At 44.9% G+C, this 21,374-nt stretch overlaps 1 protein-coding gene across 3 annotated transcripts in view; it reads left to right on the plus strand.

Annotated features, from left to right (window-relative positions):
• Positions 1-21,374, plus strand: part of TTYH3 (tweety family member 3) — a 69,949-nt gene that overhangs the window by 22,716 nt on the left and 25,859 nt on the right. For all 3 annotated transcript variants that reach the window (XM_026054182.1, XM_026054183.1, XM_026054184.1), the window contains exons 2-4: positions 12,626-12,795; positions 19,776-19,887; positions 20,736-20,956. In XM_026054182.1, coding sequence (XP_025909967.1) covers positions 12,626-12,795; positions 19,776-19,887; positions 20,736-20,956 — 503 coding nt within the window. The remainder of the gene's footprint in view (positions 1-12,625; positions 12,796-19,775; positions 19,888-20,735; positions 20,957-21,374) is intronic.

A 21,374-nucleotide genomic window follows, 5' to 3' on the forward strand; every position in this document is an offset into this window, starting at 1 on the left:
CCTAATGATTTGGGCCTCCCAAAGCAAGGGGAATGTTGGCGAATTGGAGGGTGGCAATAGGAGATTCACTGAGGTGGCTGTGAGCAGCCTTCCCTTACCCAAAGGAGGGTCTTGGAAAAGGCACCTTGGAAAAGACAGCGTTGGGGGTTTGTCTGAGGTGCAGAGCAAAAGGACATGAGGCAACACTCGAAAGTTTTGGCAGGAACTGGGTGCAATTAAACATGAAAACCTCTTCCCGTAGTGCTGGGCCTCAGAGAGGCTGGGGAATCTCTGTCCCTCGAGACACTCCAAACCTGCCTGGGCAAAGCTCTGCGCAGCCTCATCTTACTATTAAATTAATCCTGCTTTGAGCAGCAGGTGGGACTACACTGACCTCCAGAGGACTTTTCCAGCTGTTTTCTTCCTTCCTTTCTTTCTTTCTTTCTTTTTTTTTTTTTTTTTCTTTCCTTTCTCTATTGTCTTATGGGACCTATGAAATTGAGATTTCTCTCTGAAATCTGCTAGGAGATGATGTTGACTTAGTGGAGCAAATTCTATCCACTGAAACCTTAAATGTGCGTCTTTAACACCTAGGGGAATGAATCCTTGAGGACACTGTGTATTTTTCAAGTTACTGAGAAAGGAGACCAGACAGCCGTGAACGCCGCTTTCCCCCTGCTCCTTTGCTTGCTTGACCTATGCTTTGCTTTGCTTTCTCGACTCCTACTGCTCCCCCACTTGTTTAATGCTTTACCCTGTTTAATACATCCCTGTTTAATGCTTTACCTTCACATCCCCATCCTTCAAAACCTGTTGCCTCCATCTCTAGATCAGTAAAGAATAAAGCAGACCTTCTTATTTAATCTCTGAGTAATAAAGTCCAAGTGGGTTACAACCTGCCTGTAATGAAAAGCTGATCGCCAGCCTCCTGCACCCTCTGGGATCCCAGGAGGTTATTGGAACAGCACACTGGCCCAGTTTCGCATCCTCGTGTGTGCAGTGAATGGATTTTTTGTTTCATTCGGTGTTTTAAGCATGACTCTTTATAAACTAGTTTGCTGGTTGGCTGCTGTGTGTAGGGCCAGCAGTTGACAAATGACTTTGGAGGGTGAAAGCAACTAAAGTAGCTTAATAGGATTTAGCTCTGTCTACGCTGGCTTGCCAGAGCATGTTATAAACCACTTTAGTGGGATTCCTTCTTTAAATATAACCATGACATCAGTGTAGGCAGACCCTCTAAAAGAGCTCTGGGAGCTTTCCTGTAAAATCGATCTCAAAATGCTGTTCAGAAAAATTAACGAGTAAACGTCGATGCAGGAACTGGAGTCCTGGGAGGAATTCCTACCACGGTTGCTCTCCTGAGCAGGATGTAAGGATCTCTGAAGGGGGGCTGTGTGCATACTAGTTTATATCTAAAATACTTTGATTACTAGTCTCATCTGTCTTGGGAAAGCAGAACAGCTAGCGAGAAATCCTGTTAGGTCAAAGTGGTGCAAATGGCTGCTGCTTTCAACTGATGAAACTATTAATACTGCAGCGTAGCGCAATATGCTCCCCAAGCTTGGTCATTAAGAAAGCTGGCAACGAGGCCTGTTTGTCCCTGAACACCTGGTGTGATACCAGTACGACACTGGGCCTTGACAACTTTCAGCTTTGCAGGCAAACGAGCTCTAAAGGAGGTAAAAGAGCTTTGTATGGTTGAAAGGAGCCCAGTCCTTCTCTTTCCTGTGCTGTGCTGGGAAATGGAGGAGCTGTGAGCTTTTGAATCGGAGCAACTCTCCTCACAGTGGGACACCTTCTATAACTCATTCTGAGGTACCGTATTTGACCTGTAACCACATCTTTTATTTATTTATTTTTTAAATTTACCTACGCATTGACTGTGAGCTGCTACCCTTTTCTCACGAATGGCCTTCAGGGCATGAATTTCAATGAAGGTCCCCATTTAACAGCGTGACAACCGAACGGCAGAAGTGGCGTGACAAATGATGTATGCAGACCCCTTGCCAAAAACCCTCTTCAGGAGGGAACAGCATCTGACTGCATCTTGGTCGCCGAGAACCCCATGTGCAGCTCCACGGCACTTAATGGAGGAAGCTGTAAAGAAAGCGTCTCTATTCAAAGTGCGTTTCCCTTCAGCACGGCAGCCGGAGGCCCTAATCCCTCTCGGCGTTTGGCGGGGAGCCGGCGCGGGGCCTTTCTGAGCGCTGTAGCTTGTGTTACAGAGGCCGCGGTGCTGAGGAGAAGTGGTTAATGAGGCTCCCGGTCTTGTCAGTGGTGCGGAAACACAGGCTCCAGCTGTGCCTGTGGTGGGTCTTGGCTGGCTTGGGTAGCTTTTGATCTGCTTCCTCTGTCAGTCCCCTAATGGCATTTATTTTTTTTCCCCTGGGTTTTAAGGTTCCCAGTAGTGAATATTGGTTGTCTTTGTCTCTGGAAATGCTTTTGAGAATGTTTTCTTTTTTATTTAAGGGAGAGGGGGAACCAACAAACCAAAAAGATTGGAGGTGTTTTCTGCACAAGGCTTTTTTGAGGGAGGGAATAACCGATCACCTTGAAGGAAGAGATTTCCTCCCTTCTTACCCCAGTGTGAGTAGTCTTCAAAGAGAAAGTTTGGAATGAATTTATGGCAAGCAGAGGAGCCCTGCACTTGTTTGTAATCAATAGTCTGTGCCTAAATGACATGTTCACATTGTTTGTGCCAGGAGGTCAGTTCAGTTCCACAGTCAATACATAGGTCAGAGGTCTGTGTTCCTCTTTTCCCAACTTGATGGAAAAAAAGCAGTCCCTAGGGGATATGGCCCCTCTCTGGCTCTCTGCAACCCCTCTGCATGCCAGAGATACTGCATTAAAGCTGGCTTTAAATAGCAAATATTTTAAGGAAGATGTCAAAGGGACAGCTAGAGGTAACACAGTGGGTTGCGAGTTTTTAAAGATCTAGAGCTTGCCTGCCTTTGATTCTGCTCTTTAATCCTTTGCTGAGAGGTCAGCTACCAGCGTAGCTATTGCCGTGCAATTTGCTAATGCAATAGTGAGCACTGTTCCTCTCGCCCTATAATAGAGTTTATTTCTATTCCAAACTCCAGTTTTTGCTCCGTAAAGAGCCCTTCGGCCTCCTTTGGCTGCGCAGGCAGCTGCCTGTAAAGCTGAACGGGGTAAATGGCAGTGCAAATGCAGCGCCCCGTTTTTCTTTTGTTTGTTCCGCTTCTCACTTTCAGTTTTGCAGGTTGGCTTCAGGCTTGCAAGCTGAGCACACGCTGCACTTGGATCTCGATGTTCAAGATACCTGAGCAGCTTTCATCTAGCCTATTTGTGTCACGGAAGCATCAACTCTGAAGCCCGCTTGCAGCAACTTTTTCTGGTCTGTTCAACGCTAATAAAAGGACTTTAAGAAGCCACTTAGATTTGTTGTGTTTGCCAGGAGAATATCTCTTCCCACCCTCCACATTAGAGATTTTTTTTTCCCTTTTAACTCAAGTGCCCTCAAATGCCAAAGTGTGTTCTACAGTTTCTTAATTACACTAGAAAAACAGTTCAGCTTGTAACTTAATCATTTTCCTAATAGCTGCTGTTTAGGGAAAACTTATTTCATGGGAAGAAATAAGTTGTATGCATGTTAGTAGGCGCGTTAAGTTGCCTTTCAGGTCAACATTAGTATCAATATGATACTGGAATTTCCGTTCCAATTTGGAATTTTTCAAATTATGTTGCATCACTTTTTATGTTTCAGTGCAACAAACGCCATGCTGTGTTTACAGTGCACAGCAGTGGATGCACGGTGAAAAAACTAAGACATAAATGGGATTAAAATGGTCTCTGCAGAAATGCTGTCATTCAGAATTTTCTGGGCAAGACTTCATTCTGCAAATAATTCAGGCACACAACCCCAGTGGCCCAGCAACGATCACATTTGTTAAATTTGTTTTTAAAATGTTTATCTCTTGGGGTGCCTTGCTTTCTGTGTTCCTGTGGTGCCGTCGGGTATTTTTTTTCCATAATCCTTCTGATAACAGGAATTAATAATATTTGCTATGGTTCTTTATTATTTCTTAAAAAAATGTTTTTACAAATCAGTTGAGTGTTATCATAAACCATAGTTCTACTGAAAAATCTCCTTAGGAACAGGTTTGCGTGGTAGGTCTGAGCACACGATGAAATAAATGATTTGCACACAGTGCTTGGAGATGGGTGAGGTGGCTGCCTTTCTATGAGCCCCTTTGAGCCACTTCTCCTGGCGCTGAGCGAGTTCCCGGCCCTCTCCGTGCCCGATCCGTGTGTGCTACCAGATTCCAGTTCCACTCCAAGCAACTCTCCTACCACATTATTTGGCACTGGAAGGTCGCGGTGATGCTGCTGAAAGAGTGAGATGAGTGATTTCATAATGGAAAAATAAGAGTTAAAGAAGAGAAGAGTCTAAAAGGAAGAGTCGGCCTGCCTTGGCTTTCCAGAGTCATTCTTGTCCAAGTGTGCATGTGTGTTCTTTTCTTTTCTTTTCTTTTTTTTTTTTTTTTCAATTTCTCTTTCATGTGGAAACTGTGGATGCAAATCTGGAAATTCACTGTGGGCTTTTTGTCACGTGGGCTGGCCAGGAAGGGGACGCATTCAAACTGTTTTCCTTTCAGCTGTTTTGATAGATCTGCAAGTCATGAGATGCGCAGAGAAGGTGCCAAAGGAGAGGCCTCTTTTGAAGGATGCTTGTGCCATATAGCAGTGTGTGCTTTGTGCATAACTGTATGTACTGACTGTCAAAGAGTTTGAAAAAATGTCCTCTCTGACCAGCAAAGCTCTTAAAATAATAGAATAATGTGTTTGGTATTACTGAAGATGCTCCAGCAAGTTTGAAATAATGTGAACTAATGAGAGAAGGAAGCAGAACCATGTTATGTACAGCTGTCATATCCATGGAATCCATGATCCTGCTGATGGGATGGGCTAGCCTGGTGGATGGGTTGTTCCATTTGGGGTAAGCTTCCACACCTGGGAAGTTTTTGCTTTCCATTCCACACAGGGATGGCTCTGCTCATTTCTTCTCCTCTTTCCTCTCTCCCCTTCTGCCTCTGAGCTTTGTGTGTGTTTTTCCAGATAGAAATTCCATGTGAAAGCCCCTCTCGCGGAAGATCGATGGTTGCTCACTAATGGGGTATTGCCCACTCTGTGCGGTCTGTAGCCCCTTCCTGGGAGGCCTCTGCTGCTCTGGAAGCTGGAGCTGGGAGTTGAGTTCAGTGCATTCAAACTCTAGTGTTAATCTGTTCCAATTCAGTTAGCTATTATAAGAGGAGATGATTAAGCAGGCTAAGTAATACTGCTGCAGTCCTAAATGTGGGGTTTAATCTTCATTAGGGCTGTGCCATTCCCTAGACAATCCTGGAAAGGGCAGGCATTGGGTCCTACAGAGGAGCAGGAGCGCCGCAGAGGTGCGTGTAATCATTTTTACTGAAAGGGCCAGTCTTTGCACTGTGCTCTTGAATTTCACAGGAGCAGGAGGAATATTTATGTTTCAAACCATATCTCATAAAAAAAAAAAAAAAAAAGGACAAAATAGGAACAGCTGAAGAGAGTAGTGGGAGCACAGACTCTACAGCTGGAGCGTGGAAAAAGGTCCTTGAACTTACAGTCCACTCTAGAGCATGCGTGGCCTGCTTAGTGTGCTTAGCCTAGGTGAGTCCCAGTCCTGGGCTCCCCAGCCAGCAAGGCCAGGCACAAAGCAGGAGGGTTCTGTAACTAAAGTGCATTGTCTCCGAGAGCCAAGTTACTAGGAGGGGGAGGGAAGGAGGATGGAAATTGGATTAAGTCACTGGGCTTCAGGCCTGAGCATTTCCTGCCTTTTTGATTTTTTTTTTTTTTTTTTCCTCCCCTCCCTGCACCTCCTTTTATACCAGTTCTGCCTGGGTCCCGTGCCCGGCGGTGCAAGGATGCACTTATCTGCATGTACCTATCTGCATGCAACAGGCAGCTTGGCAGTGCTGCATCTTTCCCGCAGGGAGCTGGAGGCCAGGGAGAGCTCCCGCTGCAGACCTGCACATGTGGAACAGCCTTGGCAGGGGAGTTTATGCAGCACTTGGGCTCCAGCCAGGTAATGCAGGCAGTGCTTGCTTATCCCTGAGCTGTAGGAGCATTAAATTCATACTTCTCTTATAGCACAGGGCTTCTTTCCATTATCCCGTTTGCTGGAAAATTACCTTGTGAGGAGATTGGGTTTTAAGACTTTAATGGATGAAACAGCTTTCTAAGCAAGGGAATAAAGCCACTTCTAAGAGACCGCAAGCGGAGGAACTAGTGTCAGGGAGGAATGTGTGAGCTAATCTGCTGTGGGAAAGGAATGTCTGGGGACATGGTGCAGATCCGGCGTGGATGTGGTGGGCAAGCTGAGTGCGGATGCAAGAAGGGCCGGAGACCCCCGGAACTCTTTCCATTATCCTCGCAGTGCCCTTCCGTTTAATATTCCAAATATTTACTTGATGCTTTTGTTTAAACAAAGTTGACGTTCACTTAACTTTGTCCAATTGGGAATATTAGGAAGAAGTCAACTTGGAAATCTGCAGGCCTGTTCCCGAGAGGATTCCATGCACGTTTTGCAGGCCTGGGATTTTGGGCAGAGACCTGCATGAACACTGATGCCCCCGATTTTTTTTTTAGAGCCCTGAAAGGGAATTTGCAGAATCCCCAGAAAGGAAATCCGCCTTTTCAGCGAGAATGCTCATTTGACAAGCTGCCAGTTCTGAGCTAAGCCTCATTTAATAAAGATTTAGTCTGTGGGGACCTGTCAGTGGAAACTGCATTTGGTGAGAGTGTCTCATTCTTTTCATCACTGTAGTGCATAGCGGCTTTCAGCCAGCATTATGGAGAAACTAGGGATAGGAACATCCAATTTAGTGGACCCCCTTACCTCTGGGAATATTTCCTTGCTGTGTAAGATGGAGATTGCTGAGTTGGTAACAGCCGAGGGAATAAATGGATTGTTATTTGACTTTAACCCAATAGGGCTCCAGTGTTCACTGCTGATTAGCATGGCTTAGATCTGCATTTGTGGGCAGGAAAAAAAAAATCCAGCACAATTGTTAGGCAAATCCTTTGTACTAGATGCTTTCAGACCGTCTTTAGTTCGGTCTGCGAGATGAGATGCTCTAATGAACGCTGCCTCCTGCTCCACTCTAACCTCTGGAGGGCGAGGAGCGGAGACTTATCGGCAGTGTATATTCAATTATGGCTCTTGCCAGGCCTCTGGTGCTGATCATGTCATTTATCGGTTATTACAGCAAACCAAACATCAGCAAGAATGTGTCTCCTTGGCCTCTGCACTAGGGTGCTGTAGGTGGGATCAAATTTGAAAAATGTGTTGAAAGTCTAATTATGAAATGAGGGGTCACAGCGTTAGTATGGAGGAAATGGTAAATTTTTCATCAACCTACTCCTGTTTTCATATATTGCCTGCATAAGGGTGCTTGAGAAATTAATCTGAATTAACCAACGGAATAAACTTGGAGCAGATTAGTTCAATTAGTGCTGGAGTTAGCGCTTCAGTATTGCAGAAGCTGCACTGTCTATATCACCAACCCGGTTAAATAGGCTTGAGCAATCTAGTCCTGTTAAGAAGTGTTTCAACAGCTTTGCTCTCATATGTGGTGTATTGCCTTTAGGTGGTTTAAAAAAAATAAATAATGATGACATAATCCTTGGCATTTTCCAGTAACACTGTCAATAGCCTAAGGCAGCTAAGGACAAAACATTGGCCAACCTCCCTCCTCCAGTGTGGACTCGCTCTTGATACATCTGCGTACCATCTACTGCACTTCCTTGCAGGCTGCTTTCTTAGGGAGATGCCTGCGAGGAGATGCAGCCATGGAACCTGCCTGCTGTTTCCATGGTGCCGAGGGATCCTTAACAAAGGAGGATACATCTTGGTGCCGTGGGAAAAGGCTCTTCCACAACACGTTTCCTGCCCAGCCTTACTTCTCTGCTGTGTTGAATAGTGTTATTGGCCTGGGAAGGCCTGTCCCCCAGGCTGAGGAGATACGGACGGTTTAGTGCTGAGATCAGGCGGTGGTTTCCACATCCTTTCCCCCCTCCTTTTTTCTCCCCCTTCTCCCCTCTTTCTGTTTAGATTTGCCAATACGTGGCTGGCTGCGCTCCCTAACGGAGTCCGCAACCGCCTGCAGTGCCTGTGGGATGAGTGACATCCCGAGACATAGAGTGATCCCGCTCTCCTCCATGAAGCCCCACTCGCTGGCAGGGGGAGGGAGAGAAAAATTGGATCTCTGGACACACAGCACATTCAGAACAAGCTCATGAAGGGTCAGATTGTTTTCATGTTGCCAGACTTAAAGAGCGATCCAATTGATAGGGTGTAATTACTTGCCATCTATGAGTCCACGAGCTGCTTAAATGTTCCAGGCTTTGCAAAAAAGGTGTAGAAAATACTGCAGGGAGGACTTCAGTGCACAGCAGTTTCTTTTCTTGCTAAGAAGACTTCAGTCCTTCATGGAATAAATAGATATAAGAGCTCCTTTGGCAGCAGCCCAGTTTGCTTCATTTGTTCTTCTGGGTGAACGTTTCCCTCTTCCCACACTCCTTTAACCTCTTCTCTGTGTTTTATTATTGCATTCTCAAGTCACTGCATGGAAATCCAGAAGGAACATTAGTTGCAGATTGAGTGGAAAGCTTTCTTTTGGCAAAAGCTAACTTTCAAGGTAAAATGATAAACAGTTCATAGTCTGGCAATGATTAAGCCAGCTGTGCTCAGATGCTCAAAAGCTATAGTGGTTAGAGTCTTATATTTTGTCCTGTGGGCTGAAATTACTGTGCTGAAGTTAAAATAACTTTTAAATTATTAATAGAAGATGAAAAGTGTAAGATTTTGCTTTTAAGGAACTATCTGACGGCCTTCAGCTTTGCTCCTTTCTTCATGAGTTTTCGTTCCAACGAGTTCATGAGGTGGACGTTCCAACTAGTACTAAAATAGCAGTGCTATTCAGAAATAGCTGCCAGGTTTTCTGTGTGAATAGCTGTTTGCTGCTCTGCCATGCTGTTCTGAGTACCGTTAAGGTCCAAGAAGTGTGATAATTGGCAGTTTGATAGCTCCAGGCTGGCAAAACTTGTAGTCAATAAACACGTGGCTCCTTCTGAGCTCGTGTGTATTCAAGGTTAACGTTCTACAGCTGTCCTGAGCGCCAGGACTTCTTGTGCTGAGTGGATGTCATGGCAGAGGGCAACTGGTGGTGTGAGGAGGACACGTCCCTGAAGCCAACGCTCCTTGGTACCATCCGGTAGGAACACAGAGCACTTAACGCAATGTGAAACCTCACTCACTGCCCATGAGTGCAGTCCAGCACTGCCCTCCTTCAGCACGATGCACTATTTCTTTAGGCATTCCCTCACGAGGAAACTTATTCAAATATATCTTCTCTACCTCTTTCCTCATGTCATTAGGTAGACCATTTTTCTCCTTTGTGACTGCGATTGCAAGGAGAGTTTCTTATGTGGGGGCACTTCCTACTGAGGACGAATGGGATGAGGTATATTTGTGGATTTTAGTCTTAATTGCAGCTTCAGTAGCTAAAATTAGCCTCAGGATTGCGGTGATCAGAGGTATATTTGGGTAACTAGTGCCATGAATCACGTTTGGGAACCAGTAATCTAAAAGAGCTGAAATCAACAGTTTTGTGTGGAGATTTCTCCTCCTATGGACACGGCTGTGCATTGATTGAGTCAATCTACAATAGCGTAAGGCCTTACTAATTCATGAATGGTATCAGAGACTAAGAATGATGATCTGACCTGCATATATGATTTCTTGGATATAATCCTTACACTGTGTGAGAGCTGCTGGGAATGCCTGACCAGCGCTAACCAGCCCCTGGGTGTTTGTGGGCAGCTGTTTTTGCCATGTCCCGAGCTTATTTGCTCACGGTGCCTCCTTTTTGCGCGTGGGGATCCAGCTGTTTCCTGCTTCTTGCTTTGTTTCCTATCGCTGCTGGGAATCCTGGCAGCCACGCTGGAGTCGGGAAAGGCTCTTAATGCTGCCAAGCAGAGCCCCGTGCAAGGCAGATGGAGTATTTTCAGGTGCCTTTCCAAGCTAGCAGTGCTATGCGCTGTTATTTCCCTGCATACTGCAGTTAACTTTTATTTTGAAAGTGAATTTTAGCACTAGCTTCGAGTCCTGCCACTCTGGCTGAAACCACTTGGATTTACGCTCATTTTCGGGGACTGCTCTGTCTCCGCTTCCCCCATTAGTGTCAGCACAGTGGTAAAATGTTGCTCCTCCAAGTTGTCTCCCTTTCCCTGTAAGTCTAGTTCATGCATCATTTGCTGTAAAGGTTCTGATAGTTCAGCAAATGCTGGAAGACGAATTGATGCTCTTTTATGGCAAAAGGCCCAGTACATAATTTTACATTTACTCGGGATAGCGTGGCCTTGGATAACTGAGTCCCAGATTTAGTGTGGCAGGATAAAATGTCAGAGGATTTCATCCAGCCTCAACCCCCTTTTTTAAATACTGTCATTTAATCCCGACAAGCAGGCACAGACGTATCTTTGGTTGCAACTGGGCTTTCACTGCCAGCCAGTCTCTGCGTCCTGAACTGAGTCATCAGTCAGAAAGATTAATATCTCCTCTGCTGGATGATTTCACTTGTTGTCATGGCTCATATCCATTAATGGAAAACAAATATTCTTTGGAAAATGAAACACAGATCTCGGTGTATTAGCCAGCCAAGTCCTTTTGGCTAAATGCTGGAATTAAAACATACATCGAAGTGTCCCTTCAGCTATCTGGTGCATGGCAGTGTGTTTGTGATGGTGGTGGGTTTATTTAGTTTTCCTTTTTTTTTTTTTTTATGGGGAATGTTCACTGGCATCAGGAGCTGCAGGGTGTTTTTTTCCTTGCTGAGGAGTGGATGGGGGGCTCTTCTCAGCTGGCGGCCCCCGTCCTGAGGTGATGGCTCGTACTGAGCGCGGGAGGGTTGCGGCTGTGAAGCAAGGGGCGCAGGCAGGCGGCGCACGAAGCTTCGCCTTGCGGCAGCCCGACACACTCGGAAAATAAGGAGCATCCCCAAGGAGCCTCCCGTGCAGAATGTGTTGGTTAAATGAGCAGGGAGTGCTGGTTCACGGCAGGCCGGCAGCAGCGCGGGTTCGGTCTCCGAATGCAGCTTCCCTCTCGCAGGCCTCTCTCTGCCGAGGAACTCGAGCAGCGCGCGCACCATCTGGCCCCGCCATGGGAAAGGGGGGTCGCGCTGCTTCCCTTCCACCCCAGCAATTCCCCGCTTAAAACTTGCAGCTCTCCCTTCCCGCAAGGCTGGGGTTGTGCTGTTGAGCTTAAAAAGCCGTACCTGGAAAGCAGCCTCCTTCTCCCCAGCCTCCGGGAGCTACAAGTAGGTCTCCTAAGGCCACGAAATGGCCTTGTTACCACAGGGAGTAGCTGTTCCACCAAGAGGGCTAAGGGAGCGGGAGAGCCCACGAGGGGGGAGTTACTGCCAGGTCCCACGGGAAGCGTTTGCTGCCTCCATCGAGCATCTTCCAGGGTTTTATCCACGGCATTTGGTGTTTTGGTCCTTTGGCAAGTTCATTCCTCGCATGAGGAGGGAATGTTTTAAGTGCTACGGAGGTCTCTCTGCATGGGGAGGAGGAAAGATATGGAATAAAAAAGGGAAAAGAGGAGGAACCCCAAATGTTTGTTTTACCTTTGCTCGTACAGGTCTAATTGCCTTTGCAATATTGAGACAGCAAGAGGTGATTTAGGCCCTTTGCAGATAGTTAAGCCATTTTTAATAAGCTGTCGTTTGTCACTGCTAGCCAGTCTGTACCCTGAAGAGTTGATGGATAAAGCAATATTCTTCATTCACATGGCAAAGAATGCCTGGATTTGGATTAGATGCTGGGTTTTTTTTGAGGGGAACAAAATTGATTTACTCTTTTGGTTTTTGGCCAGGATTTTCTGAGTGAAAAGAAATTGGAATGGAGTTAAATGGAACTGGAATGTACTTTAACACTTATTGCTTCCCTTTCCTCCCAGGGAACATCTGAATAGAAACAGATGTAATAAGATAACTAAGCTTGTGACCACTTCAACCCAGTGTGTCTGTAGCATTTGCTGTTAGTTTTGGTCTATCTATATATATGCTTGGTATATAAGGGATTTACCATTTATTCTAGGCCTACCTAGAATAGAAGCTTTGCATGGGGATTGATTTTTTAAAAAAATCAATCTCACACATGTATAATAAATTCCACCTCCTTTCAAACCCACTCATGCACTTGGGTTTCTAATGAATAAGCCTGCATATTTATTCATGAAGATTAAAGAACAGAACAGACAGAGGCAGCTGGCTGATTTTTTTTTTTTCCCTTTTCTCTCTAAATCTGCTGACCTCTGGTCTGAAGTAGAGGGGAACCCCTCCCTGATTCATTTAGGCTGTTCATGTCTTGGGTGGACGAAAAGTCTCAACTGTTCATGGTTTAGATGCAGAAGCTGGTTTTGTATAAGGGGACAGATGGGGAGAAAGGGACAGTATCCCCCACTAAAGGCTAAAAATCTCAAGCTTTTTCCAAGCTTGGGCTTCAGGACGGACTCACTGCAAAGCCCTCAAGCGTTTGGGTCCCTCTTCTATGGGTGCAATGTGGTCAAATGTGACAGTGGTGTGTTTTCCTTCCCCAGGCCCTGTTGCTGTTGGGTGGCATTGCGCTCTCCTGCCTCGCTCTAGACCTCCTCTTCCTACTCTTCTACTCCTTCTGGCTGTGCTGCCGCCATCGGAAGAGCGAAGAGCATTTAAATGCTGACTGCTGCTGTACAGCCTGGTGTGTCATCATCGCCACCCTCGTATGCAGGTAAGGTTGCTGCCCAAAAAGCACCTTGCCTCTTGCTCAGGGTGCTGTATCCTGTGCTTGTATTTTGTACTTCATATGCTGTGTTTGTACCTAGTAAATCCCTTCCTACTCTATACATATTTTAAGTATTTGCAGTGTATTTTCTTCCTTTCCGCAACTTACTGAACCACCAAGTGGTTTGTGCAGTATGAAAAGGAATAGTTGATGTCCTGGTCTTTGATACTTTGCAAGTGGTTAACCAAGGACTCTTGAGTCTTTGGAGCTTGTCTCTTAGCTAAGATGGATGCAGTTCAAAAATTCAGCGGGTCTAGATGAGATCTGTTAGAATCTGGTGTCCAAAAGGAATAAATACATGGACGAGTAAATTATAGAGAGGCTCTTTGTTTGGGAAGTGTTCATATATGGCCAAAGAGGGACCTGTGGAGCTTGCAGTCAGTAAGACACGTTTCATTATGTGTGCTAATGTGCTGTCCCCAAGGGTTGCTAGTAATGCTGCTAGTGTCAGCGTTTCATGTTATCACTGAACAACAGGAACTCATGGAGGTGGGATGAAAAGAAGTGCTGCTGAATAACACAAAAAGTTAAGTGATTATCATAGAATACGGGCAGAAGAAAATGAAGAGATTTTAGGTTTTGTGTTTGTTTTACTCTGTTTTTCTTTGGTCGATGCAGACAAGCATCACATGTCATAGAAAGATAGCAAAAGGACCACCAAAAGAAGGAAAATGTTTGCAGACCTTTAAGAAGAGCCTTGGACTTTGTTTTGATTTGGGCAAAGTTAGTACTCTGAGATCCACGGACTAATGAAAATCAACATGTATGTCCTGAAATTGAGCTTTGCCGCTCTTGGGTAAAAGAGCCACTGATGCTCGGAGGTGGCAACTAGGACAACCTGGAGTCTTGTCTCCTATGCTGCAGAATGGGATGGCAGGTGTCTTAGACAAGACATGTTGATGTTGACTGGAAATACACAGTTCTACAGCAAACAAATATCACCTTTGTTTCTGCTTTGATAAAACTCTTTGAGGAGAGATATGATTAAAATAAAGGGGAAAAAGAAGTGTGCCATCTGTGCAAAGCTGCTATAGGGGAATTAGCTCAGCCTTTGCTGTGATTTTTGAACAGGCTGACTGAGGTGTGGCTTAGCCAGTCCACAGTGGGCAATGTGATGAAGAAGCCTGAGAGAACTGTGGTAATTAGGGTGCAGAGATGTTAGGATGAGCTCGAGGAACTCTCCTTCCCTGACAGGAGCTCAGGAGGACATGAGAGCACTTTGTCGTGTCTCATGGCTCGATGCCTCTCTTTGTGGTAGGTGATGGATTTGGGATGTGTCCTTTTTGGAGGAGAACATATTCCTTGACAGCCAGGCTTAGTTGTTCAAGGATTAGATTGCACTGTTTGTGCCGCCTTATATTTGCTTTATTGAGTCACATGCTTAAAAGGATAGAAGAACCCTGAGGTGCTGAAACCAGCAGAGTGGAGCAGATATTTCTCTGTTGTGAATTTAGCAGCCTGGGGATGGTTTTGACTGGAGAGGCAGGGCCTAATGGTGAGGAGGAGAGCTTGTGTATTGGCAAATAGACCCTTCTTTGCAGAGAGCTCTTGGCCACATGTAAGTTCCTGGAATAGAAAGGCAAAATAGAGAACAACTCAAAAGAAATTTCAGCTTCGGTTACTTTTCTTGTTAGTGATCTCAAGAGCTTCAGCTACATCCATTCCAGTCCACTGAAAGTGCTGTGGTCCTAACCCTTCCTTGCAGAAGCTCTGACTGATGCTGTTTATAGCTGTGCTGCTGCTGCAGGCTCTTGGTAGCTCTTGTTGTACTGGGGATGTGTCTAAAGCAGCTGCTGCAGCGTGCGGGTTTTGTGTGTTTTAAATTGTATGAAGGGTGAGAAGAATGTGTTCTGCACATCTCCCACAGCATGCAGGAAGCACCTTGAAGTCTGAAGGCCAGCATTTAGATTCTGATGAACTTGATGCAAGTTCTGGTCTTGTCCACAAGCTGGAGAATTGCTTAAACTCCTCAAAGTCTGATTCAGCTGTATCCTGCTTATTTTTGCTGGTATGAAATGGAGAAGTATCCATAATTTTAAGATGCTACCTGAATGTACTGGGCAATTGCATGAATATTTAAAGCCCACAGCTGTTTTCTGCTGTCCCACTGCAGCTGGACACAACAGGGCATTCGAACTGGTGCCACTTGGTGCTCCCTGTTCAGTATCTGGCCTGGGAGCAGATAGGACTTTCTGTAAGCACATACTCTAACCTGCACTAACAGCAAGTCTCAGTTACATACTAATAGCTAAAATATTAGTCAACTATCTATATGCTATCCTAGCTGCATTATACATAACAGAGGTGCCAGAGTGGCAGATGCTGCTGTATTTTGGAGTAACAGGGAATAAGGTTATTCTAAATGTCAGCCCATAACAGCAGGCTGGCCTGCGAGCAATTTGCAGTGCTGTGTGCAATGCAGGGAAGCAAGGTGGCTTGGATGTCCAAGTGATAAAAGGTCTGAAAAAAACAGCTGGGATGTCCAGGTGTCATAAGGTAGAAGTGGATGCCAACTACCATCTTCCTAGTGTTAACTCTGGTAAGTCTAGCCAAGCTTAATATATGCTTATCTAGGTAGTACTTAATCCCAGATGACTGTTCGTACTGTGGATGCTGCTGAGTCCTGGTTTTGTCCCTGTAGATCACCATTTCCTAATAGCTCTACACTTCCTGAGGAGCAAAAGGGAAAATATTGAGCAAGCAGGGAGACATAACCAGTTAACAGGCATTCTCTTACAAAATAGGATCTGTAATGAGTTTCCCAGTCTCCTTAGCCACAAAGCTACAGGAATGACCGTGTAGGTTACTCCTTGATTACCAAGTTTGTCTCTGGTCCTTCCAGTTTTGATCTGTGTCTCACAAGTAATTTCATTCTCAATTCTCTATAGTTGCCACTAAAATCCCCAGAAAGCAGCTCAGTTCTGAAGGTGAATAACAAGTTTCATGGAGGGGATACCTGAAAAAAAAGGGTACAAATGGCTGGTGAAAGCCTGCTTTCTGAAGTGCCAGTAATAGCACTTTCCCTTGGTGCTAAAGTGCAAGGTGGTAATTAGACAGACAAATTAACATTCCTCCCAGGAACACAAAGTCTAAAAAGGCCTCTCCTTATGAAGTTCCTGTAATTAAAGATGACTTGGTGTAGTTAGATTATTCATTTCCAAGGATGTGATGTGAATGGGTAGTGTTCATCTTTTCAGTCTGGTGATTGGATACCCACGGGGGTTTTTACTGTGTGTTACAGTAGAAAGTCTGTGTCAGAAGGCACGAATATACTCTCTAAGTGAGAATAATGCCTCTGCTATTGATGTATGTGTCTTGTAATGCAGAAAACAGTTTTCACAGGTGGTATTGCAAGGTAATTTGGAATTAGCCTTGATTTGCTGCATTTCTGACTCTTCATCTTCGGCCTAAGCCGCATGACCCTTGCAGAAGAAGAGTGTGAAAGCTGTGTGAAAATCCAGTGAAATCCAATAGTGAACTTTTCAAGAGAAGAGAGAGGGAAATTTGTGTTGAATCCTGCTGAATAAATGATAGTGAAGTGCACATATGCACCACACAGTGCTTGAAATCCTACTGTTGTATCGCTGTAGATACGCCGAGGTTGTGCTGTGCTGCTGCTCCCTTGGGCCATGCACCTCTCTGAAGGGCTGGTGTAAGTTCACCATCTCTCCCCAGTGTTTGTGCCCCAATAACTGTTGTGTTCATGTCAGGAGTGCAGAATTTCCTTGACTTTTCAGGTTTCCTTGAACTCACCAAAGCGGCTGAGCAGCCAAGTTGCTTTTTCCATGTAGTATTGGGTCAACTGAGCAACGAGAACAACTTTTTAAACATGCCACACTGGCTGCACAGGTTGAATTATTATTATTATTATTATTATTATTATTAACCCTCATTTAAAATATTAGCAAGGGAGAAGGTTGGGGAGCAATGTGGTTAGCTAAAGGGACAGGAGACTGGCCAAAGTAGGTTGGGGAGGAAGAATCAGGGATGGGATGGTGCACAGGAAGGAGGAGAGGTGTGTGTGGGTGTGAGAGAAGAAACAAGAATAGCAGAAGTACAGATGACTTTCCTGTAGAAATGCTGAAATGTGTTAGAGTATCGTTCAGAGGGTGCTAGGGTGGAAAACGCAGTTTCATTTGGGAATGCTGCTCTAGTGCACACAGTGTGTGATGGAAATGCAGGCGTCCCCACACACAATGATATTTTTTCCTATCTCCTCTCTCTCGATCATATGCTGGGAGATGGCCCTGCTGCATCTTAGCCCATAGAGCCTAGCAGGGTTTGTGTGAGAAGCCATGTGATTTGTCCTGACCTCAAGGACTTAGACTGCGAGGTTAAGATGAGTTAATCTATTTTTAGCTTGAAAGAGCAAGTTTAAATAAAAAGAGCCCCGCTGTTTCCCTTTAATCAAATAAAAGGTAGTTAAAAACAAGTCCAAATCCTTAAATCTGCTTTAAACAATAGCAACTTATACCCTACTAGGGTGTGCAGGCAGGGATTTGAAACAACTGTTAGATTTAGGTGAAGCCAGATGCAAGCAGATGCTGCATCTGCAAGCAGTATGCAGCAAGATGCAAGCAGGCTGAAGGGAAGGGAAGCTCAGGAACCTCTAGCACTGGCTTCTAGGAGAGTGAAGGGCTGTGCAGGTGGTTCTTATCCGCATGGGACACAGATGTGGAACTAAGTTCTGCTGGCCAGTAAGGGGAATAATTAGTACTATGTGCAGTTCCCAGGAAACATATGGAATTGTGAACGTTGCTGGCTGAATTGAAGGGCTTTTGTCTTGAATCCTGTCACGTTAGTATTTTCTCTTAGGATTGATGCCTGTGCCAAGGTGGTTACGGGCAGCTGAAGCGGTCAGTGATAATCCTGTTGCATGGGAAGCCCATGAGGACAACTGCTGTGATGGCCCTGCCACCCCAGGAGGAGAGATTTGAGTTGGTTGCCCATAGTTGGTAGCACTTGGTAAATGGTTCCCTTTAGCAAACCGGGCTACGTACCTGGCTGCATCTCCCTTCTAAGGACAAAATGGTTATTGCCACTTCACTCCGAGTGCAGTTTGAGCCTTTTCCACCCCATTGCTGCTGCTGTGCTGGGAATGCTGAGAGCCAACCAGCAGATCTTGGGTGCTTGCCAAGCCTTTGCTGAAAGAATAGGGTTTTCTGTAGCGGTAAAAAGCTGAATAAAAATGCGCCACAAAATGGAGGAATCAAATCCACATCTTCCATGTAAAGAATGTCCTGGAATTTATTATGGAAATGCTTTTCAGGAACAGTATTCACAAAGAAAGACTGAATTCTTGCAACTCTTAACAACATTTAGCTTTCTGCCTATGATGTAGGATAGCTGCTTTCTGTGGAAGACTCTTCAGTGGAGGTTTTTATGGGTAACATGCTTTGTAACTTATGGAGATTTGATTGTTGGAAAAAGCAAGAGACCATCACAGATTTTTGTCACTGCTCTGCTTCCAGTGTGTGATTTTTGCTTCTACTTCTGCTTGTATGAGGAGAAAGTAGAAAAACAGCCAGGTTAACTCTGTTACTCTACTCTGTCTTGCTGAAGTGGAGGAGGAGACCAGGAGAAAAGGGGCCTGGACCCACAGTCAAAATAGTCATTTGGGCTGTATCGTGGTGGCCTTGCAGAGCCTGGGAAGGGCTGTTATCCAGACAAAGCCCTGCCTGGTCTGTCTACTTGGCATCGATTGCCCGGAGAGAGACTGGGGTTGAAGGGGAAGGAGCCCAGTATCCTCCAGTGACCCTTCTGTTAAGCAAAGGCTCTCCGTGAACTGGCTCTGCAAGCTCCTTTGGCTCGTGTCCTTCCTCTTATTGTATCTCTGGAAGGGCAGTGCTACAACCCAGGCAGAAGGTTGTTGTGGAGAAACTAGAGGGTTACCCAGAATAACTTTAGTTCTATACAAAAAAAATAAAGCACCTGCAAACAACCCCTTTTCTGTTGCCATGCACAGACAGCCATGGTGTTTTGAACCATCCTAGAAAAGACTCTGGCTATTCTGCAGTCAAATAATAGATAACTACAGGAAATTTGGATCTCGATGATGTTTGTTAGCCCTGACTTTGGTTGTATGACCCCTTAACAAGTTCTCTGCTCCTCTCTTATTAAGGAAAATGGTCTTGGGAAGAGGAACCGTGCCTTCCTGTGGCGATGCCTTAATAGAAGAGGTGTTGCTGACTTGCATGAGATAATCTCCAGGTTGTTATTCATTTGCAGGATCTTCCTCCTTTAAGTGAGGCTTAAGCTGATATGGTTTACTTCATAATTGGGACAGATTGATATGTGTGGACAGCTAGGGCAAATCAGCAGATAGGTGGTAATTTGCTAAGCAGCTGGAGTTGAATTGTGGCTCTGAGCTAGAAATTCACTTACTTTAAAAATAAATAAACCTTCTGTAAGAAGACCCAGTAAGTGTTTAAGCCTGGCTTACCACTACTCTAAATTAGTGCAGCACAAACTAGTGGGAGGATAGATGATACTTGTCTGTTTCAGAGTGGAGGGAAGAGGGCATGGAATATGTGATGGATGTTGAGGAATCACAACAATGGGCAAGTACTCGACGTGAGCCCTTTGTGTCCTGTTTTTAAAAATATAATGAGTGAAAGTAGTCCATGTCCAGAGGAGGTGTAAGACCCCTGGCATCTCCATGGTAGCTCTCCTTCCTCTTGGAGGAGCATTTGTAGGACAATTTGGTGGCTGGATTCCTGTTTGCCCCATGATTTAATCTGAACTTTCTAACAGTTCTCCAGCAGATTTTCGTTACTGGACCACGAATGTAACGCACTCATTAAGAAGAGGCGATGCGTCTTGTCCATCGTATGGATGCTATGCAGAGAATTGATGGCTACACAGGAAGCACGGGAGAATGTTCACAGATTGGTTAACTTTACCCTTTCCTGCTTTTCTCCTTGCAGTGCTGGAATTGCCGTTGGCTTCTATGGGAATGGGGAGACCAGCGATGGTATTCACCGGCTGACGTACTCGCTCCGCCACGCAAACCGCACCGTGGCAGGTGTCCAAGACCGGGTAGGCACAAGGGCAGACATGTTAGCAAGTGGGGAGTGGGCAAATGAGCTGATTTGGCACCTTAGCACCTCACTTTTCTTGATTCAGACTGTGCTTGTACTCTGCCCTTTTTTTGTTAGGCTCTGATCTCAGACATGTGCTAAAATTTCCATTAGGGGAGTGTTGTTTTCTTCAGCTCTTCTAAAAATATCAAAGCAAACACAGCTTGTTAGATGAAGTCTTCTCTGTGCAATTGTGCTTAGTTTAAAAAACAGCTTCTGATTAGCTCTTCTCCGCACCCGGAAATGGAGGGAGGCCAAAGCAGAGAAGTCTCTTAGTAAAGAAAAACACTTTAGCAAAATTTGCTGTTGCTGTGATGCCACATGGCATCATTCTGCAACCCAGACAGCACTAGGTGGTAACCTACTGGTACCACAGTGAAGGCAATGTGGTACCAGGACCACACCAGTGGTCCTCCACAGCACTTAATTGTAGCCATTTTTATAATCTCTTTTAGGATTAAAGTGAATGAATCTTGGGTGGGAGAGGGGGATGGAAATTGTATTCCCAGCCCTAGTAGCTGTGTTCTAGGTCTATGCTGTTCTCTTGGGTCACCTATCTTGATACGGAAGATGGATTTGAAACTAATTTAGTCAAGATAGAGGCAGAAGATTAAAAAATGATAGTTATTGTGTGTGTAGCAATCCGAGATGCTTAAGACAGAGGAAGAGTAATCTATAAACTGTTGGCTGCTTACTAGAAAGGATCAATCATCTTTTTACTTTCCTGACTTCCTTTAACACCAACATATATATATATATTTATATGTATTTATATATATATTTATGTATTTAACTATTGCACTGTAGGTACTAGATACTGCATTGGCTCTGAACCAAACAGTGGAACCCAACTTGCTAGTCCTGGAGGAGATGTTTGCAAAGCAGACAGACTACCTGCACATCATCCAGAAGCTGCAAGGTCTCTTGGATGATCTGGTCAGGCAAACAACTGAGATCCCTTTTTGGAAGAATGAAGAGCTGTCTCTGGAGGAGCTGGCAATTCAGATTGACCTCTATGACTGGTACAGGTGTGTAGCATATTATAGTGCAGGAGATCTATTATTTTGCTGTGGCCAGTGTTTTGCAGCAGTGAGTGTTCTGGGTGGCTGAGCCAAAGGCTTCTTTAATTACTGTGAATGCACACCCATCTGATTAATTTCATAGAGCAAAGCTGCATTAAATTTAAATGAACATACATAGCAACTACCTTTTTATACTATATCCATCACCAGCTGAAGAGAAACTTAGTCTTGGTGCAAAAAGTCTATTGTCTGTGTTCTGTTACTTGGAGAAAACCCCCTATGGAGTTTGTTAACTACACAGAGTAGGGCACTAAACTTGCTTCCTTGTGTTAAATACCTCTCCTAACATTCCTTTTTTTATTAAACTTATTCAGTAGAAATTTGCAGAGTGTATTCCACCAATAAAAATGTTTCAGTTATTTTA

The sequence above is a fragment of the Nothoprocta perdicaria genome, unplaced genomic scaffold, assembly GCF_003342845.1.
Source record: "Nothoprocta perdicaria isolate Ctin4 unplaced genomic scaffold, notPer1 scaffold_12, whole genome shotgun sequence".
In the NCBI taxonomy this organism is placed as follows: domain Eukaryota; kingdom Metazoa; phylum Chordata; class Aves; order Tinamiformes; family Tinamidae; genus Nothoprocta; species Nothoprocta perdicaria.